Below are 23475 nucleotides of genomic sequence, written 5' to 3' on the forward strand. Positions count from 1 at the left end.
CTGAGATCGCACCACTGCACTCCAGCCTGGGCGACAGAGCAAGACTCCATCTCAAAAAAAAAAAAAAAAAAAAAAAAAAGAAAAGAAAAAGAAAAAGAAGAAAGAAAGCAACTAGGTATATTAATTAGGAATCTGCTATGAACTGAATTGTGTTCCCCCAAGATTTATATGTTGAAGCTCTAACCTCCAATGTGACAATATTTACAGATCAGGCCTTTAGAGGTAATTGAGGCTAAATGAGGTTGTAAGGGTGGGGCCCTAATCCAGTAGAACTGGAGTCTTTACAAGAAGAGGAAGACACACCAAGGGTGCATGTGCACAGAGAAAAGGCCATGTAAGGACATAGTGGAAAGTGGCCATCTGCAAGTCAATGAAAGAGGCCTCAGGAGAAACCAAACCTGTCAACATCAACATCTTGATCTTGTACTTCCAGCCTCCAGACAATGAAAAAACAACTATTGTTTAAGCCGCCCTCTCTGTGGTATACCATGTACCATGGTATTTGTAGGGAAGCCCTAGTAAACTAAAACAAAATCTTAGATTGTAAGTAATAGAAATCAACTCTAGGTAGATTATAGCAGAAAGAGGACAGAAATGCAGGTAAAAGTTACAGTTGGAAACTGCAGTGCTATAGGAAGTCCAAGATGTTCTCTTTTTCTGTATCTGTTCTCTGCTATATCCTGCTATCTATTTTATTCTGCACATCTTTATCCCACAGCTATACTGTCCAATATGATAGGCACAAGGAACATGGGGCTTTTTAGATTTAATAAAATTCAGTACTTCAGTCACATTAAAGACATTGCAAATATTAAATAGCTATAATATGGCTACTGCGTTGGACACTGTAAATATAGCACATCTCCATCATTGTAGATAGCTCTTTTGGACAGCACTGGACTATAGGATTACCAGAGATCAAGGTAAACTTCCCTTGAAGTTGAAGGTAAACTTCCATTTAACCATCAGGACACCTCAGCTGTATCACTCCCTTTAAAGGACTATATTTAGTTTTGAATTTATAGTTTTTTATCATTTTTCTTAGGGACTGATATCACCAGTGACCTCTAGGGAAAGAAGTAGTAGTGAGGAGAAACACTAATTTTATTTTGTATTGTTTGAACGTAAATACATCCATGTACAAACTGCATAATATTTTTTAAGGTATCGGAGTTTTGTATTGCTCATCATTGTATCCAAACACCCAGTATAGTACCTTAACAGGTAATGTTAGGAAGTCTAAGAGATGGACATACGGTTAATACTAAATCCTGTGATGGTGAGAAGATGCTCTGGTTATGCTTAATTCTTTCTACTTCAAGCTCAGCTAGGTCTGGGAATTGCTTGGGGAAACTGGAAGCCTGAACCAGAGGACTGCGTGTGTGTGTGTATGTGTATGTGTGTGTGTGTGTACTGGTAGGTAATAACTACTGTGTATCTGACACTATGGTAATTTATATTTTTATGTCTACTCTAAACAACAACACTACAAAGTAGTTACCCTTGTACCCATTTTATAAATGAGGAAAATAAGATTAACTCATTTATCCTGGTGTGTTCTTTTTTCTTTTCCTGTTAGTCCAATTTGACAGTTACACAATTGTTACTAAATAGAATGTGGCCAATTCTGGAGAAACTTCATCCTACCAGTGCTTATTTTATTATTTTATTAGATAATTCATCACTTGAATCAAAAACTGGTAGCAAATTGTATTTAGTACTAAGTAAATCTTCCTCCACACACTACCCTCAGGCAGCAGTCAATAACTTCTTGTGTGTCTTTACAGAAATATTTTATGTATATACAACACACATATGAATACTTCTAAAATTTAATTTGGAGTATTTTACATACTCCAAATCTTTCTTTTTTTCACCCAACAATATATCTTGAAAATCATTACATATTACTAGATCTGCTGAATTTCTTTTAATAGCTATATGTTATTTGTTGTAGGAAAGCCTCAAATTTTATTCAAATCCCTACTCATTTATGATTGTTGTTTCATATCTTTTGTTATTACAAAGCTTCAGTGACCATTCTTATAAATGGGCCATTTTGCACATGTGCAAATATATCTGCAGAATAAATCTCTAGAGCTGGAGTTGCTGAGTCAAATTTAAAGACAAAGGGTCTTTAAACTTTTCTTAGATATTGCTAATTTTTATCCATAGATGTTATACAAACATACTTCCCCTCAGCAATGTTTATCCATACCCTTTTCAATACTAAGGGAACACTTTCTTGTACAAGAGAAAAACAAAGAAAGAAAAATCAATCTAATTTGCCTATAGGCACCTAAATATATATATACATTTTTTTGCCTTGCCCAGAAGTTATGCGTTTCAATCAACCCTACCCTCACCATCCCCATTTCCTGGAATATTAATACTACTTTCCAGCTGAAACTGTGAGATCACGTTCTTTCTTTTCTATTTAATTCAATACTGGTCTACTTTACATATGACTGGGATGGAGATTATTCATTCTGCTCATCTGTGTATTATGCAAATTTCCCTCCAAGCAGATGGGCCTCTTGCAACCCTGAGTCACTTTCTGACCGCACTTTCTTGAAGTCTTTGGTCCTGTGGTAGTACCCAGTGGACAATCTCACTTTCCTGTGAGCTACTTACTTGGGGTATTTTCCTTAACAACATGAAATACATTCCATTTCTCTCCTTGCTCTTTACATCAATCTCATTTCAATGGTCCTTAAAAAACACTTTTTTGATTATTATTTAGCTTTGTAATACTTATTTCTTCAGTTTCCCATCTATAAAGTCTTTGATTTAGAGGTCAAATCTGTTTTGCTTTACTATTCCTATCTAAAGCTTGAAAGTATGGCAATTAATAAAAACATTCTACATGTTAAATTAGCTTTAACATTAGCTTTAAAAGAAGATAGCAGTTAATCAGTCTTGATGACTTAGAGGTTGACAAGTAGAAGGATCCTAAAATTTACTTCCTGGGCTGCTAACTTCAAATCTCGTCTGTATCAATAGTTTTCTCACTTAAGTCATGAACATCAAAAATTATTTTATTAAATGATTTATAATTGGGAGAGTAATATTTCTCTTTCTCCCCACCTCCAATTATGAGAAAATACTTATCCCTAGCTTTTTCTAGGTAGAGCTATTCAATTTTTTTTTTTTTAGATGGAATTTCACTCTTGTTACCTAGGCTGGAGTGCATTACTGCAATATCTGCTCATTGCAACCTCCACCTCCCAGGTTCAAGCGAGTCTCCTGCCTCTGTCTCTGGAGTAGCTGCGATTACAGGCAAGTGGCACCACTCCCGGCTAATTTTTGTGTTTTTAGTAGGAATGGGGTTTCACCATGTTAGTCAGGCTGGTCTCGAACTCCTGACCTCATGTGATCCACCCGCCTCTGCCTTACAAAGTGCTGGGATTACAGGCGTGCACCACTGCACCCAGCCCAATTTGCTTTTTAAATCTTTTTGGCACTCTTTACCAAATCATGAAGACTCGTCTTAGTTAGGGGAACAGGAGGGATTTGGTCTGTTAATAAATTTTTCTCCATGCCATGGGGAAGACTCTCTCAGAAGGCAGCATCTAGAACAGAACATTGAAAAGTTTATGAACAACACCAGTACTTACTACTTTTGTTTTATCTTCCCTTTGAGATAGATGTTTAGTCCTTTGCTGTTATTACCTAGCACAGTACCTGGCACACAGTAGGTGGCCACTGATTATTTCTTGAATGAAGTAAGGAATGAGAATATTACTTACAGAGTTAGAGCTCTGCGCATTACTTCCTTCCAGATTTTATATATCTTTTTTTTTAGTAATGAGTGCAAACAGACTTTGGGGCAGCTACATTATCCTTCTGAATGGAGACAGGGATTTGGCAATCCTTATTTTCAATTTCTTCAGAAATGCCTTAAAGATATTAATGGAGGTAACAACTTAAATAATCTCAAATGGTAATCTATAGACAGAAAATGTAACAGCTACGTCCTCTGATCTGTTCTTTGGCTTCTATTCCCTAGAGAAAAAGTTCTCTAAGACCAAACAGTCTATAGATAGAATTGTAGCAACAGTCAATTACGATTTTTGAGAGATATTTGAGAGACAGTTGAGAATTCGGAAAACTACTGAAATGTGAGACAACTAACTCAAAGAAAAGTTCTAATAGTGGAAAAGGGAAATGATGATGTATTCATTTATTTTGTTCTGTTTTTTCCAATTTCAAAGGGTAGAAAGTGCTGCCCATTTAATTAATTAACTAATTAATTAATTTTTCCATAAGTTATTGGGGTACAGGTGGTATTTGGTTACATGAGTAAGTTCTGTATCGGTGATTTGTGAGATTTTGGTGCACCCTTCACCTGAGCAGGATACACTGCAACATATTTGTAGTCTTTTATCCCTCACCCCTCGCTGTCTTCCCCCTAAGTCTCCAAAGTCCATGGTATCATTATTACGCCTTTGCATCCTCATAGCTTAGCTCCCACATATCAGTGAGAACATATGATGCTTGGTTTTCCATTCCTGAGTTACTTCACTTAGAATAATAGTCTCTATTCTCATCCAGGCCACTGCAAATGCTGTCAATTCATTCCTTTTTATGGCTGTGTAGTATTCCATTATATATATACCACAGTTTCTTTATCCACTCATTGATTGATGGGCTTTTGGGTTGGTTCCACGATTTTGCTATTGTGAATTGTGCTGCTATAAACATGCATGTGCAAGTATCTTTTCCAAATAATGACTCCTTTTCCTTTGGGTAGAAACCTAGTAGTGGGATTGCTGGATCAAACGGTAGTTCTACTGTTAGTTCTTTAAGGAATCTCCACAGTTTTCCACAGTGGCTGTACTAGTTTATATTCCCACCAGTGGTGTAAAGGTGTTCCCTGCTCACCACACCCACGCCAACATCTACTGTTTTTTGAATTTTTTATTATGGCCATCCTTGCAGGAGTATCGCATTGTGATTTTGATTTGCATTTCTCTGATCATTAGTGATGTTGAGCATTTTGTGGGTCACTTGTATATCTTCTTTTGAGAATTGTCTTTTCATGTCCTTAGCCCACTTTTTAATGGAATTGTTTTTTTTTTACAGATTTGTTTGAGTTCATTGTAGATTCTGGATATTAGTCCCTTGTCAGATGCATAGATTGCGAAGGTTTTCTCCCACTCTGAGGGTTATCTGTTTACTCTGCTGACTGTTCCTTTCGCTGTGGAAAAACTCTTTAGTTTAATTATGTCCCAGCTATTTACCTTTGATTTTAATGCATTTGAATTTTGGTTCTTGGTCATGAAATCCTTGTCTAGTCAATGTCTAGAAGGATTTTTCCTATATTATCATCTAGAATTTTTGTAGTTTCAGGTCATAGGTTTACGTCCTTAATCCATCATGAGTTGACTTTTGTATAAGGTGAGAGATGAGGATCCAGTTTCATCCTCCTACATGTGGCTAGCCAATTATCCCAACATCATTTGTTTAAAATGGTGTCCTTTCCCCATTTTATATTTTTGTTTGCTGTGTCAAAGATCAGTTGGCTGTAAGTATTTGGGTTTATTTCTGAGTTCTCTATTCTGTTCCATCAGTCTATGTGCCTATTTTTATACTAGTACCATGCTGTTTTGGTGACTATGCCTTTATAGTAAAGTTTGAAATCAGTAAGCATGATGCCTCCACATTTGTTCTTTTTGCTTAGTCTTACTTTGGCTATGTGGGCTCTTTTTTGGTTTTATGTGAATTTTAGAATTGTTTTTTCTAATTCCATGAAGAATGATGGTGGTATTTTGATGGGGATTGCATTGAATTTGTAGATTGTTTTTGGTGGTATGGTCATTTTCCCAATATTGATTCTACTCATCCATGAGCATGGGATATGTTTCAATTTGTATGTTGTCTATGATTTCTTTCAGCAGTGTTTTGTAGTTTTTCTTGTAGGGGTCTTTTGACTCCTTGGTAAGGCATATTCCTAAGTACTTGATTTTATTTTATTTTATTTTATTTATTTATTTATTTATTTATTTATTTATTTATTTATTTATTTTAGCTGCTATTGTAAAAGGGGTTAAGTTCTTGATTTGATTTTCTGCTTCGTTGCTGTTTGTGTATAGAAGAGCTACTGATTTGTGTACATTAATCTTGTATCCACAAACTTTGCTGAATTATTTTATCAATTCTAGTAGCTTTCTGCAGGAGTCCTTAAGGTTTTCAAGGTAAACAATCATCGTCAGCAAACAGTGACAGTTTGACTTCCTTTTTACCGATTTGGATACCCTTTATTTTTCTCTCTTGTCTGATTGCTCTGGCCAGGACTTTCAGTCCTAGCCAGTTGAAGAGGAGTGGTGAGAGTGGGCATCCTTGTTCCAGTTCTCAGAGGGAATGTTTTCAACTTTTCCCATTCAGTATTATGTTGGCTGTGGCTTTTCATAGATGGCTTTTATTACATTAAGGTATGTCCCTTGTATGCCAATTTTGCTGAGAGTTTTAATCATAACGGGATGCTGAATTTTGTCAAATGCTTTTTCTGCATCTCTTGAGATGATCATTTGATTTTTCGTTTTTAATTCTGTTTTCGTGGTGTATCACATTTATTGACTGGTATATGTTAAACCATTCCTACATTCCTGGTGTGAAACCCACTTGATCATATCATGGTGGATTTTTTTTTTTTTTTTTTTTTGATGTGTTGTTGGATTCTGTTAGCTAGTATTTTGTTAAGGATTTTAGCATCAATGTTCAACAAGGATATCAATCTGTAGTTTTTAAATGTGCTTTTCTGGACCGGCACCGTGGCTAACGCCTGTAATCCCAACACTTTGGGAGGTCGAAGAGGGCGGACAACTTGAGGTCAGGAGTTCGAGATCAGCCTGGCCAAAATGGTGAAAATCCGTCTCTACTAAAAATACAAAAACTAGCCAGGTGTTGTGGCGGGCGCCTGTAATCCCAGCTGCTCAGGAGGCTGAGGCAGGAGAATCGCTTGAACGCAGGAGGCGGAGGTTGCAGTGAGCCGAGATCGCGCCACTGCACTACAGCTTTGGCGACAGAGAAAGACTCTGTCTCAAAAAAAAAAAAAAAAAAAAAAAAAGGTTCTTTTCTGCTATTTCCTGAACTTGATTACGTAAATAAGGCACGTGAGATCTGGAAGGAGGTGGAGGTGAAGTGAAGACCCTCCCACCTGGCCGCATCCAGAGTACCTGGGTGTAGGGCACTGGCGTGGGCCCCAGGGAGGATCCCAGCGAGTTTTGGTGCTGGAGGCCCGGCCAAGGGAAGGGCTGCTCTCCCGTCCCGCGGGCTCCGAGGTCGCCGCACCCCGGGCGCGCCTGGGCCTCGCTAACCTCCTGGCGCGCGCCCCAAAGGAAGCTTTTACAGGTTTCGGTCGGCAGAGCCTTTTATTCCCCCTCTGCTCCACAGCCCAGGCGCTCAGTCGGTTGGTTCGGAGGTTTCTTTAGTCCGTGGTTATGGAAAGCCCTCGCCTCCAAACTGCAGTCCCGCATTCAATTCTGCAGCCTCAGGGCCTGGAACAGCCATGCTTAGAACACATCCTTCTTTCCTGCTCCATCCACCCTTTCCCTCTGGCTTCTGTTTTTTTTCACTGGAGAAAGCCCACCCGAGTCTCTCAGCCTGCTTCGGAGGTTACTGCGGCCTCCTCCACCGGTAGTTCTGGGACCTGGGTCTAGTCCTCAGTTCCGGAGCAGGTCCTTCCCTGGAGTCGTCAGGCCCAGTACGCGTGTGCTCGGTGTGCTCGGGAAACGCGTGGCAGCTTTAACAGCAGATCTCCATAAAAAGGTCCCGGAGATAGGCTCTTCCTGGCCTGAGGTCCAGCGCCTCAAAGCGGACGCCTTTGCGCTCCCCGAGGTGCTCACACCACAGCGGAGCCTGCTGGCGAGTGGAGCGTAGGACTGCGAATCAGCAATCGCCCGAGAAGCGGCGAGGGGGAGGGGAATGTCTTCGAACCGGTTATCCCTCCCACCCCCAGCAGAAGTCGGGGAAATGGGGGTGGAAGGGGAAAAAAGGGAGAGAACAGGAGTGGGGTTGAGGAAGGGTAAGGAGGACGGCGAGCTTCCTACAGTTGCGGGGGGAGGTGGAGAAATTTTTCAGGGGGACAGCTGAGTGGTAGAGCTAGCGAGCTTCAGAGAAATGTTGACAGACGGATGCCCAGAAAGTGAGGATGCCGGGCATGGGCACTGAGTACCAGACACAGGAGATATATGGAGGCAGGAAATTGGCACATCAGAAGCATTTGACCTTCCTGCCCTAAAACACAAATTGAACAACAACAAAAGATAATAGCGAAAGTGGCACAGTAGTGAGCTCATAGGGCCCATTCCTATACAGAAACACAGAAAAATAAGCAAAAGCTGCCAGAATTGACTTCGTGGGAACTCAGGGAAACAGTAAGAAACTTTACAGCAACCAAGGGAGTGCTGAACCCAGACAAACGTAATTGAAACACAATGATAGGGAAGAGGGGCAGGGAAGTGTTGGGTAGACAAAGACGGGTTCCTGGTAAGGGCCCTCCCCTGGGCCTATGCCCACTGGACCTAGGTGAGGACAGGCACTCCTTCCTTCATGCCCAAATGTTGCATATCCCAAGACCACCCTGTCCCGCCACGCTCCCATCCTTTGCCTATGAAAACCCTGAGACCCTAGCAGGCAGACACGCAAGCGGCAGTACGTCCAGAGGAACTCGTCGGAGGAACTGGACGTGGAGCTGGGCACCCCAGCGGCAGGGAGCACGCCAGTGGAAGAGCACACCGACAGACCATAGGAGTCGGTCTGTTATCATAGTATAATAATATTATAAAATTATTATAATACAATAAAATATAAAAATATAAATAATAATTAATGTAATAAATAAAAATAAAATAATAATTACATATTTGTATTTATATGAGAACACTATGAATAAATTTAAGCCAAAAAAACAACTCGATGTTCATCACTGGGTGAGTAGATGAGCAATTTCCAGTATATTCATGCAATGGAATATGATTCAGCCATAAAATGAAATGAAGTACTGATACATGCTGCTGCAGGAATGAACTCCTCAAACACTACACTTGGTGAAAGAAGCCAGACACGGAAGGTCACATATTGTATGATCCCATTTATAAGAAATATTCAGAATAGAGACCAAAGGAGATTTGTAGTTGCCAGGGGCTGGAGGCAAGAAGGGTTTTTTTTTTTTTTTTTTTTTTTTTTTGAGACGGAGTCTCGCTCTGTCGCCCAGGCTGGAGTGCAGTGGCCGGATCTCAGCTCACTGCAAGCTCCGCCTCCCGGGTTCATGCCATTCTCCTGCCTCAGCCTCCCGAGTAGCTGGGACTACAGGCGCCCGCCACCTCGCCCGGCTAGTTTTTTGTATTTTTTAGTAGAGACGGGGTTTCACCGTGTTAGCCAGGATAGTCTCGATCTCCTGACCTCGTGATCCACCCGTCTCGGCCTCCCAAAGTGCTGGGATTACAGGCTTGAGCCACCGCGCCCGGCCAAGAAGGGTTTAACAGGTATGCTTAACGGGGCCTCCTATGCAGTTGACGAAAATGTTTCGGGCTACATAAGTGATGGTTGCATAACATTGTTCAAAATGCCACTGAATTCTACTCTTTAAAAGTTTTAATTTTATGTTATGTGGCGTGTACCTAAAAAAAAAAAAAAAAAAAAAAAAAAATAGAGGCGCGGTGCTCCAGCCTGGGATGAGGCAGCGTGGACAGGAGCATCTCCCAACCCCAGTGAAGTCTGAGCTGCGTGCCTGCAACAATCCCACTGTGGCAGAGAACCGCAGAGTTCCTTCCGGTTTGGCGGCAGTCATTCGCAACCTCACATCCCTCTGGAACCAGGGAGCCAAGTCGGATTCCGAGACTGTGGGCCAGGTTTAGCCGGATTCAGTTACCTGGCTGAGGCCTAGTGAGCAAAATATCCCAGACCTCGCGTGATTTGGAACCGGAAGTCGGATAAATACGGATCTCCAGATGTGCTAGTCTACCGATATGAGGTCGCCCTAGAGTTTCTATTCACCATTTTAACAGCATTTCATCCATCTTGAGACACGCTTTTTGATATTTTATCATCTCAAGATAGTGTTGGATGTCTAACAGCAGCGTTTTTCTAAGAGATACATGAAACAACAGTGTCAGAAACGATGCTGTATTCCATGCAATTAAATTGTTGTAATAGGTGCTCAATAAATGTTGATAATATATAAGTGAATGAATGAAAATTATTTTATTTTTATTTGAGCTTTGGTTCTGCCATTTGCTAGCAATGTGACTCAAGAGAAGCCAGTAACCCCTCTGAGCTTGCCTAGTTCACAAAAGCCTGTAATGATGTCGACAGCTTCCTCAGGCTGCGAGGCTCGCAAGAAGTGCCCACATAAATGTGCACTTAGGACGTGAGTACTCACTCCCGAAAACTCCAACACAGTGAAAAGGCAGAAGCGGTGTTTTTCTTTTTTACATTTTTATAACAATATATAAAAGATGACATAAATGGAAATTTACGGTAGTGGGGGAAGGCGTATATCTACTTCAAAAGGCAGGTCATTTTTAAAAGCTCTATTTTCTAAATTAAAACTACGAAAGCGGGGTGGGTTGTGGTGGGGGCAGTTGTAGCCCTGTAGGACCTTCGGTGATTGATGATCTAAGTTTCCGGAGGTGTCTCAGAGCCTCGGTGGATCTTTCAATCGGGGATGCCTGCGGAGGGCAGAAAGAAAACAGGCGTTAGAAACCAGAGGTCAAAGATGTGTGGCGCATCCCGCCCTCCTCTCTTGCCGTCCCTACCGGCATTGAAGTACTTATGGACAAGGTTCTCGCAATGGCTTCACGTGCATGTACCCGCCACCACCGCTCTCCCACACCTTCCTGGTCCAGCAGCGAGTCCACTGCCCGCCTGGCTGCTCCAGGCGCGCCGACCGCTCAAGCGCTCCAGGTCCGCCCGGTCGAGGGCAGAGAAAGCGCGACCGCCCGGCCCGCGGGGTTGCAAGAAGAAAACGAGTGTTATGTAATGAGTGTCAGTGGTTGCTCACCATGCAAAGGCGAGAAGATGTGGCCTTTCCCTTCCCGCCTTCCCAGGCATCTTTTGCACCTGGTGCGGAATGAGCCAGCCAGCTAGCGATAACCAAAGGGCGCCTCAGGCTCTGGCGTTCCTCGGCTGAATCCCGTAGCTTCCCTGCGCATGCCTGCTTCTACAAACCCACAAATGGTTTCCTATCATTTCTGAAACAAAATGGATGCTCATTTATTCATATGATCTGGCTTCTGCCTTTCTCTCTAATCTCGTTGCGTACGGGCTCCAGCTTGCCGTTTGGTTCTCCCGAGGCAGCATTTACACTTGAGAGTCTCAAGTTTATTTTATTCCTGGGGCAGCATTTGCACTTGAGAGTTTCTTTTTATGTTTATTCCTGAGGCAGCATTTGCACTTGAGAGTTTCTTCCTCCCTAGCTTTCATTAGATTCCCCAACCACTCTTTATTTTCTCCTCCTATTCACACTTCATATTTACCCATTGCATTGGTTTTATAAACTGGCTCTCTGAAAATAGGTTGTTATCTTGCTTAACGTCTATTTCCCAGGTCGGCCACGATAGCTTGGGACTGTAATCCCAGTACTTCAGGAGGAGGAGCGGGGAGGATCGCTTGAGCCCAGACAACAGGGTGAACCCTCGTCTCTATTAACAACAACAACAACAACAAAAACAAACAAACAAAAACAGGCATCGTGGCGCGCACCTGTGGTCCCAGCTAGTCGGGAGACTGAGGTGGGAGAACCCCTTTAGCCAGGGAGGTTGAGGCTGCAGTGAGCTGTGATCGCGCCATGCACTCCAGGCTGGGCAATAGATCGACCCTGTCTCCAAATGTAAACCCCATGAGGGCAAGACTCTTGTTTGGTCTCATTCACCTTGGCGTGCCCACCACCTAGAACAGGGCTGATCACGCAGTAGAATCTAACCATGTAATTAATTGTGCTTGAAGAGGGGGTGTTGGGGAGTAAGAGAAGGAAGGGAGGAAGGAAGAAATGAAAGACTTGTGTGCTTGGATTAAATATCTTCGGTTTGGTTGAGTCGTTCAATTTATTCATTTGCTTGTGGCCCAATTCGATAGTTTTACTCCCTCTCCCACTTGGCTCCTCCAGCTTCTCGCTCAGCCCTGGAACCGAGCTGTAATTGGCAACTCCTTCTAAATCGGGACCGGATGCTAGTTGTAACTGGAGGTGAAGTCTCCTTCTTCACCGGGACCCGGATGCTAGCTGTAACTGGAGGGAATTGGTGGGGAGCAGAGGCCCAGTAAAGAAGAACTTCGCGTCTTTAACTTCGAAGGTGATTTTGCGTTCTGTATTTACAGCATCTCCAAGCAGAGGGCTTAGAGCTAACTCTCCACCCCGTCCTCTCCAGCTCCCCTATGGCCCAGGGAGCCCAGTGCCCCGTTCTGGGCCAAAATAAGATGGATTTCAGAATCTTCAAGGTCATGTTTTACCTTAAATATTCGTGTTAATTCCCGTGTATTGCTTCATATATATATATATATATATATTTAAAGGTGTTCCTCCTCTAGAAACAATTGAGTAATGTTGGCACTTTCAGCAGACAGCTGTGGGGGTAAGGAACTGGGGTCATGGAATGGGGGCGGAGGGAGGATGTTTTGAGATCGCAAAAAGGAAAGGCAAGGGCAAGGAGGACCACAATTCGATCTTCATCTCTCAGTGATCTCTTGCACAAGTTTAAGAGGGAAAGGAGAGGGCCTCTGTCTGCCACAGAGTGCAGCAAATTCCGGTGCACAGACTGCCAGGGTCAGCGAAGTCTTGGTCCTATTGCCCTCAGAATCCCCTGGGGCAGCTCTGGAAAACTCTACCGCATAAAGCGGAGGGTCAGATTAGTTGAGTTGTGCAGAAGAGCCGAGATTGAGAGATCTCCAGATGATGTCACGCATAATTGGGTTTGGAAATCCTGGGGTTGGTCCAGCCAGCTTGGTATGCAAATGAGGAAACATACCTGGTAAGTGGATGCAACTGGCCCTAGTTTGGAGGAAGAGGGGGCACTAGACCTCTAGCCTCTTGAGTCTTCATTGCTCCGCAGTCTAGGCCTTGAACTAGGAGAGGGTAGGTATGCTTTGGGAAGTATAATGTACAGAATGGGCTTTCACGTGCGCAAGTTCATGTCGGGATTATTTCCCATTTGCTGCCCTGGCGGGGAAGAGCGATCGGGAGACTCAGGCCCTCCCATGGATTGGCACGTGAGCTGAGGCAAGACCCGAGACTGGTCTCCCGGGCTGAACTTTCTGTGCCGGAAAATGAATGGTCTGAGCTTTGGAAGCTCTCCGGGTACAAATCCTTAGATCATCAGTCCTCACCTGAGGGACCTTCCGCGGCATCTGTGCGGGCATGGCTACTGCCTCTGGTGCCCCCCGCAGCCGCGCGCAGGTACCGTGCGACATCGCGATGGCCCCGCTCCTCAGCCAGGTCCACGGGCAGACGGCCCCAGGCATCGTGTACGTCCAGCCGCGCCCCAGCCCGGTGCAGCACCGCCAGCGTGTCCAGGAAGCCCTCCCGGGCAGCGTCGTGCACGGGTCGGGTGAGAGTGGCGGGGTCGGCGCAGTTGGGCTCTGCGCCGTGGAGCAGCAGCAGCTCCGCCACGCGGGCGCTGCTCATCATCATGACCTGCCAGAGAGAGCAGAGTGGTCAGAGCCAGGGTAGGGGCCGGCATGATGGAAAGGAAGCTTGTGTGAAGCCCCCTCACCGCCAAGCAGACACCCACACAAGCCACAGGTGTCTAATTACCCCTACATTTGCTTCCAGTTTCCAATTTCCTTCTCGAGTTCTCTATCACATTGAATTCCATTATAATCTCTGAACTTCTGCGGAGCTGTCGCCACAGGCAGAGAGCACTGTGAGGCATGGGCAAAATAGCAAAGGGGCAGGGACAAACTGACTTTTACTCCAGTCTAACTTCCTGTATTTCCCTTGAGATAAAACTACTGAAATTTCTTCCTGAAATTATGTTAGGCCTGGAGATTTTTTTTTTTTTTTTGGTTCCCTGCTGTATATCCAAGTGCAGAATGTGGTAATTGTTAAAAAGAGAAAACTTGTTTGTTTGTTTTTTTAAACAAATTCTCACATAACTTTTAAGTTACCCTTAGTTTCTGGGAACGTTGAACTTAAATTTCTTTTTCATTAAATTAGTTTTAAAATTACATATTGGCATAGTACAGTTGTATATATTTATGTGGTACAATATGAAGTTATGATCTTTGAACACAATGTGGAATTAAGTCAAGCTAATTAACCCATCCATCATCTCAAATATTTGATATTTTTGTCAAATGAGAGCATTTGGGATTTACTATTTAGCTATATTTATCATGCTGTGAAACACATCTCAAAAAAAATCAAACTTATTTCTTCCATCTTAACTGAGGCTTTGTATCTTGATTACCACTCCGCATTCCTCCCACTGCCCCCCTCCCCAGCTCCAGCAACCACCATTCTACTCTTTACTGCTAAGAATGTAATTGTTTTATATTTCACAGATAAGTGAGAACATGTGATATTTGTCTTTCTGTGTTTGGCTTATTTCATTTAGCATAATGCTCTCCAATTCCAAAAATTCAATTTCTTCAAGTATAAAATAAGAATGCTAGACTAACTAGCCCTAAAATTCCTTCCTGTGGTAGGTTGAATAAGGTCCCCCCCCACAAATGTCTATGTCCTGATCCTCAAAAACTGTTAATTTATTAACTTATGTAGCAAAAGAGGCTTTGCAGATGTGATTTAAGTAATGGTCTTGAGGGAGATTATCCAGAATTTTCAGGGTGGGCCCAATAGAACCCCAAGTGTTTTTATTAGAGGGTCACAGTCAGAGAGAAGATAAAAGAATGGAAGCACAGGCCACAGAGAAAATACAGGGAATATGAGCCAAGGAATTTGATGGTCACTAGAAGCTGGAAAAGACAAGGAAACAGATTGTCCCTTAGAGTTTCCCAAAGTGGACCCATTTTTGACTTCTGATCTCTAGAACTGTACTGTAAAATAATAATTTTGTTTGTTTTAGCTAACACATTTGTGATAATTTGTAACAGCAACAATAGGAAACGAAAAGGCTTCCCAGGTTTATGATTTGAGAGTTCATTAAACAAGAGATGGTCACCTTTTTGGTTCCTAAATCATCTTGGAAACAAAGCCATTTCCAGAGAGGAATTTTAAAATACTGTCTCCAGTCATAGCAACCTTAAAATTTGAGTGTTGCATGGTGGAAATAGACAATTTATTTTAGGATAACTGTTATTTGTTATATTAGCTTGAGGATGGTTGTGTTAAAGAGGAATTACTTATTTTTAGGTACATTTCATACTAAACACAAATTGCATAATTTGCCTAAATCAAGGAATTATACTAAATTATATTATGGTTATTAAATGCTGTCCTGAGAAAGTGAAACTGACTTAGTTTTCAAAGAGACAAAGAGAAAGTATAAGCAAACCAAATTGCAGCTACAAAAAGAAAGACAAAATGTTGCAGCATATTTATTGTTCCGTGTGTCCACTGAAGTTCTCTTCGTCTTGGTCATAAAACTAGCCTTAAAGGTTTTTATTATATTTCATAGAATGAAAAACCTAAAAAGTAACCCATATGTAAATATTTAAATCATGATAGAAATCCAAAGCAAAAAGAAAATGAATTCATTGAATTAAAATGTGTAGGATGCTTAAACCCATTTGATAATAAATTGATATGAATTTAGCATTTAAAAATATTATACAAATAAGTGTTCCTATATTAAACACCAATGTAGTTAGGATTCTAAGCCAACAACACTTCCCCTTTTCTACATGTTCTTCTCCCTTCCCCATTAAAAATTGTCAAAACTATCCACTTTTCTTTTTCCTTTTTGTTTTTAAACAAATACGGTCTCTTCTAAGATATTTTAGGACTACAAAGCCAAATTCCCGGGTCCAAGCTGTTGGCAAAATTTTAGAGATGCTAAGTTACCCATGCATTAATTACTTTTAAATCATCCCCTAACTCCCTCACAAAACCGGAGTAGGGAGAGGAGAAACACCACTGTTCAAAAATGAGGAATTGAAAACTCTATCACAAAATAAACTATTATCAAGTAAGCTAAAGATAGCAAAACAGTAAAAATATTAGCAGATATTCCCAAAATGGTGACTACATATTACTTCTGGCACGATCACATGAATGTAGCTCATTATTTCCTAAGTTCCTACAGCAAACATGTATTTATTTGCACTACTCAGTTAAAAATAAACACAATATGTAGTTGCTTCTGAATGCTTTTTTTTTTTTTTTAATCTCTCTCTTTTTCTTTCTTTCGACAGTCTCACTCTGTCACCCAGGCTGGAGTGAAGTGGCTCCCTCTCGCTGTTCACTGCAACCTCAGCCTCCCGGGTTCAAGCGATTCTCCTGCCTCAACCTCCCGAGTAGCTGGGATTACAGGCGCCTGCCACCACCCCCGGCTGTTTTGTATTTTTAGTAGAGGCGGGGTTTCACCTGTTGGCCAGGCTGGTCTCGAACTCTTAGGTGATTCCCCCGCTCCTTGAGCTCCCAAAGTGATGGGATTATAAGGCGTGAGGCACTGCGCCCGGCAGCTTCTGAATAATTTCGATCAGAAATTTATATTCGATATTTATTCCAACATACACCACAGATTTCCACTGATAATCCCTACTAGTAAGAAAGATAAACTCCATCCAGGCATCTGTGAATTGGGGGCTAAGTAGTCCCAGCACATCTTACATTTCTTTAAGACTCCCGTTTTATCTCAAACCTTCGTAAGTTTTGTATCTGATAGAGCATACTTCCATCTAATACAAATATGTTCCCCCCTTCAGATCTTCACAGCATTCGAGAGATCGGCACGCGCGTGCCTCCACATTCCTTCCTTGGCTTCGCAAGCACCCAGGGCTTCGCCAGCAGGAGGTCTGTGATTACAAACCCCTTCTGAAAACTCCCCAGGAAGCCCTTTTTTCCAGACTCAAAGCGCTACCTGATTCCGACCCCCCTGCAAACTTCGTCCTCCAGAGTCGCCCGCCATCCCCTGCTCCCGCTGCAGACCCTCCACCCACCTGGATCGGCCTCCGACCGTAACTATTCGGTGCGTTGGGCAGCGCCCCCGCCTCGAGCAGCGCCCGCACCTCCTCTACCCGACCCCGGGCCGCAGCCGTGGCCAGCCAGTCCGCCGAAGGCTCCATGCTGCTCCCGGCTGCTCGCTCCCTGCTCTCCCACTCTCCGCAGCGGCCAAGTGCACGCGGCCGCCCCACCCTCTGGTGACCAGCCAGCCCCTCCTCTTTGTTCCTCCGGTGCTGGCGGAAGAGCCCCCTCGGCCTCTGTCCCTCAACTCCTCTGGAGGGATCGCGGTATCTTTCCAGGCAGGGGGGCGCCGTTCGCGAGTGCTTGGAGGAGGTGCTATTAACTCCGAGCACGTAGAGAATGTGGCACCCCTGAAGTCGCCCCAGGGTGGGCCTCCCCCGGGGGCACCAGCCGGAAGCAGCCCCCGCCAGAGCCAGCGTTGGCAAGGAAGGAGGACTGGGCTCCTCCTCCTCACCTGCCCCCAACACCGCCCTCCCGCCTCCCTGCTCCCAGCCGCGCTCCCCCGCCTGCCAGCAAAGGCGCGTTCGAGTGCGTTCACTCGGTTAAAAAGAAAAAAAGAAATCCCCCCGCCCCCCGCCCCGTTTCCTTCCTCCGCGGTACAACCTTCCTAACTGCCAAATTGAATCGGGGTGTTTGGTGTCATAGGGAAAGTATAGCTTCTTCTTTTAATCATAAGAAAAAGCAAAACTATTCCTTCCTAGTTGTGAGAGCCCCACCGAGAATCGAAATCACCTGTACGACTAGAAAGTGTCCCCCTACCCCCTCAACCCTTGATTTTCGAGAGTGCGGGGTTCACTAAGTCAGAAATCCTAGTTCAAAGGATTCCTTTTGGAGAGTTGGCCTACCCTCTCCTTCTCCACCCCTTCCACTCCTACGTGTAAAATGGCTGTCTGGGGCAAGGGTTTCTCAGACGTGTACATTGCCTGGTATAACAGCAGACTCTGAAAAGATGAGGTTTATTTAATACGGGGGAGATTTCTGCCTGTAGGCAGATAGGAAAATGGAGATGGAGTCATTGGAAGGACGGACTACATTCTCAAAGTCATAATTCCTAGACCAGAAAAAGTGCTCAGTGTTCTAGAGGCAGAGTTGCACAGTGATCCAAAGACCCGCTTTACACACTGTCCTGTCTCCTACACACTCCTCACATTTCTCTTTCCTACTGAAAATACTTTGCATTTTTCTTAGTTATAAAGGGAGAAGGGAATATGAGTACCCCCTGCTTTACAGGGGTTGTTGTGAGTTTAAATGAATTGTTGTATATTAATACATATAAGCCTTAAGAACACTGCCACACATCCTAAACTAATACCTGTTAGCTCTTGAATTATCCGTTTTGAGGATTGGCTTGCAATCTTGTTTTGAGGCATAGAAAGAAAATGCTTTGGAGCCGGACGCGGTGGTTCACGCCTGTAATCCCAGCACTTTGGGAAGTTGAGGCGGGCAGATACCTGAGGTCAGGAGTTCGAGGCCAGCTTTGGCCGTCTCTACTAAAAATACAAAACTTAGCCGGGCGTGGTGGCGCACGTGTGTAATTCCAGCTACTCAGGAGGCTGAGGCAGGAGAATCGCTGGAACCCAGGAGGTAGAGGTTGCTGTGAGCCGAGATCGCGCCACCGCCTTCCAGCCTGGGTGACAGAATGAGACTCCGATTCAAAAAAAAAAAAAAAAAAAAAAGCTTTGGATAGAATTATCACTATTATATAAAAGGAAAGGCTGGACGCGGTGGCTCACGCCTATAATCCCAGCATTCTGGGAGACTGAGACAGGAGGATCACCTGAGGTCAGGAGTTCCAGACAAGCCTGACCAATATGGCGAAACCCTGTCTCTACTAAAAAATACAAAATTAGCTGGGCTTGGTGGCGCATGCCTGTGATCTCAGCTACTGGGAGGCTGATGTAGGAGAATCGCTTGAACCTAGGAGGAGGCGCAGGTTGCAGTGAGCCAAGATCGCGCCATTGCACTCCAGCCTGGGAGACAAGAGCGAAACTCGGTCTCAAAAAAAAAAAAAAAAAAAAAAAAAAGAAAGAAAGATCAAGAAGACCTTATTCCCTGAAAAGATTATGGGCCCCTCCACCACCCTCACTTATAAAGAAAAGTTAAACAGCACTAAAGAGTATAACAAGTGCAAGGAGGTAAAAGTTCTAATTTTTCCTGTGACTATTACTTTTTAAGCTTTTCAAAAACATATATTACGTTTTTAAAAAATGGATTGCTCAGACTTTGCTGATGCCTTAAGCACATGCTTAACCTACCTACTGGATAATCCAGCTCTGTTTAAAAGTTATATTTCAATCCCTGGTTGACTTAAACCTTGTAGACCCAGTATATCTTGTACTTTTAGTGTCTGCTTGATGTTAAAACACGTAGTTTTTAAAATGAAGCCAATGGAAACAATTTGGGATGTCAAGTATGTTATTAAAATCTACAATGCATTACTGTGCCATTTATATTTTCCTCGGAGTACCTCTCATTTAGCTGTGTAGCAATGATATGGAAAATTCAAACTATCGATAAATAAAATTCGTTTAGTTTAGCTTAAGGTATTTTATGATGGAGGAGGAAGAAAGAGTGCTTGCCAGGTTGGGAGGGAGGGAACACATTTCCATCACTAATACAATGGGTTTTTTGTTTGTTTTTTGAGATGGAGTTTCGCTCTGTTGCCCAGGCTGGAGTGCAATGGCATGATCTCAGCTCACTGCAACCTCCACCTCCCGCGTTCAAGCGATTCTCCTGCCTCAGCTTCCCGAGTAGAGTAGCTGGGATTAGAGGCGCATGCCACCACACCCAGCTAATTTTTGTATTATTAGTAGAGACGGGATTTCACTATGTTGGCCAGGCTGGTCTCGAACTCCTGACCTCAGGTGATCCACTCACCTCGGCCTCCCAAAGTGCTGGGATTACAGGCCTGAGCCATCATGCCCGTCCTACAATGGTTCTTAATGGGGGTGGGAGAGTGGGAAGAGTAGGCTCCTTCAAGAGGCTGTTGAAATACCTTCTTCTCAAAAAATAAAGTATGTAATGATTTTTTTAAAAAGATGTGTTCACTTCCACATGTATTTCTAGATAAAACTTTCAGGGAATTCAGGGATTTCTCTGAAACTCTACCATGGATTTCTACATCAAGAACTCTTTCAGCTCTTCTGAAATACATGTATAGCTATTGGTGAAGAAGATGGGAGATGCAACCATACAAAAAACAACATTTGGATGCATCATATACAGGTGTAAAAGTTGACTGCTTTGGAAATACCAAGAACAAGTTTTAGATATGTATACACTCTCTTACCTTGCAGTAGAGCACTGGAAGGATTATGGCCTCCTTGGGTGGGGCCCTTTTGCTCTAGAAATTGAAGTCCATTATCTATTATAAATCTTATGTAAATAGTTAATAATAGTGGGAAAACGTTCCTAGTTTTTCTATTAAAGAACCCACCACGCTCCCAGTTTACTCATACATATCGACCTGAGTTGCAAACCCCTAGAAGAATGAAAATATACAGTCCTGGATCTCGGTGCTCCTTATGCCAGCGTCAGATTTCCTATGTGCAAAATGAGATTATAATATATTTCATGTGGTCATAAAATATGATAATGTATGTCCAAAAGCTTTTAATGTAAAAATTTACTACATTTACTAGAATTTACTAAAGTTTGTTGGTTATTGTTATTATTATTCTCACACTTACTTTTCCTCTTTCCTGAGAATGCCATTCTTTTTTAGATTTGCAATGCCTTGGCAGTTTTGAAAATCTATACTGTGAAATTTAAACCTGTCTTAATTCTGATCAGTCTTATAACAAAAAAAGACTATCACCTGTTCATTCATTCAGCAAGCTCAGACGCTAAGGGCCGACATGGGGTGGGGGTAGGGGGAAGTAGGTCAAACATAATATCTCTAGAGTCAGACTGCCAGGGTTCAAACCTCAGCTGTTCCACTTATTGGTTAACTTTTAACAAAGTTACTCAACATGTCTGGGCCTCTGTTTTCTCATTTGCGTGATTAGGATAATAACTGTACTTGCCTCAAACAGTTGTTTAGGGATTAAATGAGGCATGTAATGCTCTTAGAAGAGCAAAATAAAGTGTAGAATGATACAAGAAAATGAAAAGGGGACAAAACTCATTCTCATTTGTCTCTAGTAGGCAAAGGCTTCCTGGACGCTGAGAGCTGATCCCAGTCTTGAAGAATGATGTGAGTTTAAAGATGGAAAAGCAGGAGAAAGATATTCTAGGCAGAGGTAGAGGATGTGCAAAGGCATAGACATTTAGGAAAACTGAAAGTAATTCATTTAGACTTATTCCTGAAAAACAGCCTGTGAAGGACTCCTCAGACAGTCAAAAGAAAAACTAGGAGAAGGGGTGGCAAGGAAGTGAGGACACTGTGTTGACTACTCTTTCATAACTTGGTTGTGATAGTTCAAGGCCCTATGCCATGAAGTGAGGCAGATGGAAGGTGGAAGAGACCTGAACACACACATACCTAGAAGGGCAAGTGCCAAGTGAAGAGAAGGGAAAGTCAGAAGAGAATAAAAGTGAAGTACACAGGTAAGATAGGATATTTTTGAGGACCCGAGGTCCCTCAAAAGTAATGAAGAAATAGAACTCAATGTACAGTGGTGGTTATAGATTTTGTCACAAGAGATACATGGATTTGGGAGGGAGAAAAGGTCAGAATGGGGAGGAAGTTGAGGCACTTCATTCCATGAATAAGGAGGTTAGCTTGTTTGCAGAGTGAAAATAAGATGGTGGGTTAGGAAGTTTGAGAATGGTAAAGGTTTGGAATACCTCTTATGAGTAGAGAGGAGTAAGACTCAGATAGAGAAGCATTTTGTTTTGTTTTTTAAAATCAGAGTGGAGAACCCAACTGAGGGTTCATGACACAGTAGGGACACCTGATTACTTTCTTTAAAGAAAGCCCTGCAGTGGTGTTACTACTTCAGCAACCCTACAAATCAAAGACTAGTCATACTAGATGTGAATATTAATTCAACATATTACCAGAAAGAGACAGAAAGATACTTGAGAAAGTAGTGTCCTAGAGTTAGGTTCTGGTTCTGACGTGGCATTGTGGGATTGGCAAGGTACGATATGCACGTATTTCATGTGATAAGCAGATGATTTCATTAAGAAAATAAAAGGAGTTGAGGCAATAGCTCTACACTGAGACCAAGTGACAGTTCTCATGTATCTAATGAGAGATACATGAGATACATGAGATCTCATGTATCTCATGTGTCTATTTTTTTGACTGTGAAATCTTTTGAGATTATATCTAGATTCATTGTCCATAATTTTCAAAATGGGCTCTCTCTTGTTCTATTCTTTATACTTGAAGTGAGATAATGCACACATATTTCTTTATCACTTTCAACATTATTATTAAAGATAATTGTTTTAAATATAGCTTGATGTTAAAAACAAAATATACATAGAATATCTCTGGGGAGATACAGGAAAAGCTGTTACCCGTGAGGCAAGGAAATAAAGAACTGGGATGGGCATGTGACTTACTTTTCACATTCCATGATTTGTACTGTTTGAATTTTGTACTATATGCATGGCCTTTCTAATGAATTAAATAAACATAATAAAACTAGCAGACAAAAAAGAGTTACTTTTATTAGAATTATCATTCATAACTGTATTTGAAAAAGAGTAACTGAGTACCTACTATATGTCAGGCACTGGGCTTAAAGTTGTCAATATTAATTAAGAAAGAAGGGTTCTTAGTCAAGAGCATGTATTGGTAACAACCATCAATATATTTGTTTCTCTGGAGGAGGAAGGTGGTATCAGCTGGGATGAGCTCTTGAGTAGAGCCCACAGTAATCATTTGAGGAGGGAAGACTGGAGTGATGCATTCTGATAAATGACACTTCACACTTGTGTTACCAGGAAAAAAAGGTTTCAGAGTCTGGAGACAATCCCATAATTAAAGAGAATTCCTTAGGAAGTAGCTTATGAGAGCAAGACATATGCCCTGTAAAGGAGTTCCTAGGTACAGCTGTGTTAAGCCTTCTTGATGAGTTCTAGAATAGGATATTGGGTGCAATAGATAATTATTTGAAGGCAAAGGCGATGGAGGAATAATTCCATGCATCCCTTTAATTTAGAAAAGCAATAATGTAAGGAAATTAGAGTCCCTGGCCTAGCTCTACCACCTACTTTATTACCCTGAATAAACGACGTTTTTTTTTTCTAGCTTCAATGTCTTGATCTACAAAATGGGCAAATCACCAATGTGTGAAAACAGATTGTGGTTTGGCCCTGAAGTGCCAAAGTGCTCCTGAAGCTGCCCCAGATAAAAATTAAAAATTCTGATAATTAAGGTCCAATGTGGGTGGTGAGAGTATTTTAAATGGGAAAGAAGTACTTTCTTAGGTAAATAATTG

The 23475-nt window shown here is 42.5% G+C and overlaps 1 protein-coding gene across 1 annotated transcript; it reads right to left on the reverse strand.

The window, feature by feature from the left end:
* Window positions 1-10185: 10185 nt before the first annotated feature.
* On the reverse strand, window positions 10186-17426 carry LOC105498410 (cyclin dependent kinase inhibitor 2A). Its single transcript, XM_011770474.2, has 3 exons — window positions 17056-17426; window positions 13324-13630; window positions 10186-10673 (listed from the first exon to the last, which is right to left on the reverse strand). The coding sequence occupies exons 1-3, from the start codon at window positions 17179-17181 to the stop codon at window positions 10660-10662; spliced, it is 447 nt and encodes a 148-aa protein (XP_011768776.1). The 5' UTR covers window positions 17182-17426; the 3' UTR covers window positions 10186-10659.
* Window positions 17427-23475: the final 6049 nt, after the last annotated feature.

This window comes from Macaca nemestrina, chromosome 14 (assembly GCF_043159975.1).
Source record: "Macaca nemestrina isolate mMacNem1 chromosome 14, mMacNem.hap1, whole genome shotgun sequence".
Taxonomy (NCBI): Eukaryota; Metazoa; Chordata; class Mammalia; order Primates; family Cercopithecidae; genus Macaca; species Macaca nemestrina.

Coding starts and splice junctions, on each gene's coding strand:
- LOC105498410 (XM_011770474.2), bottom strand. CDS start 17,181: ATGGAGCCTTCGGCGGACTGGCTGGCCACGGCTGCGGCCCGGGGTCGG. Junction 13,631..17,055: donor ACGGTCGGAGGCCGATCCAG/GTGGGTGGAGGG, acceptor TCTCTCTGGCAG/GTCATGATGATGAGCAGCGC.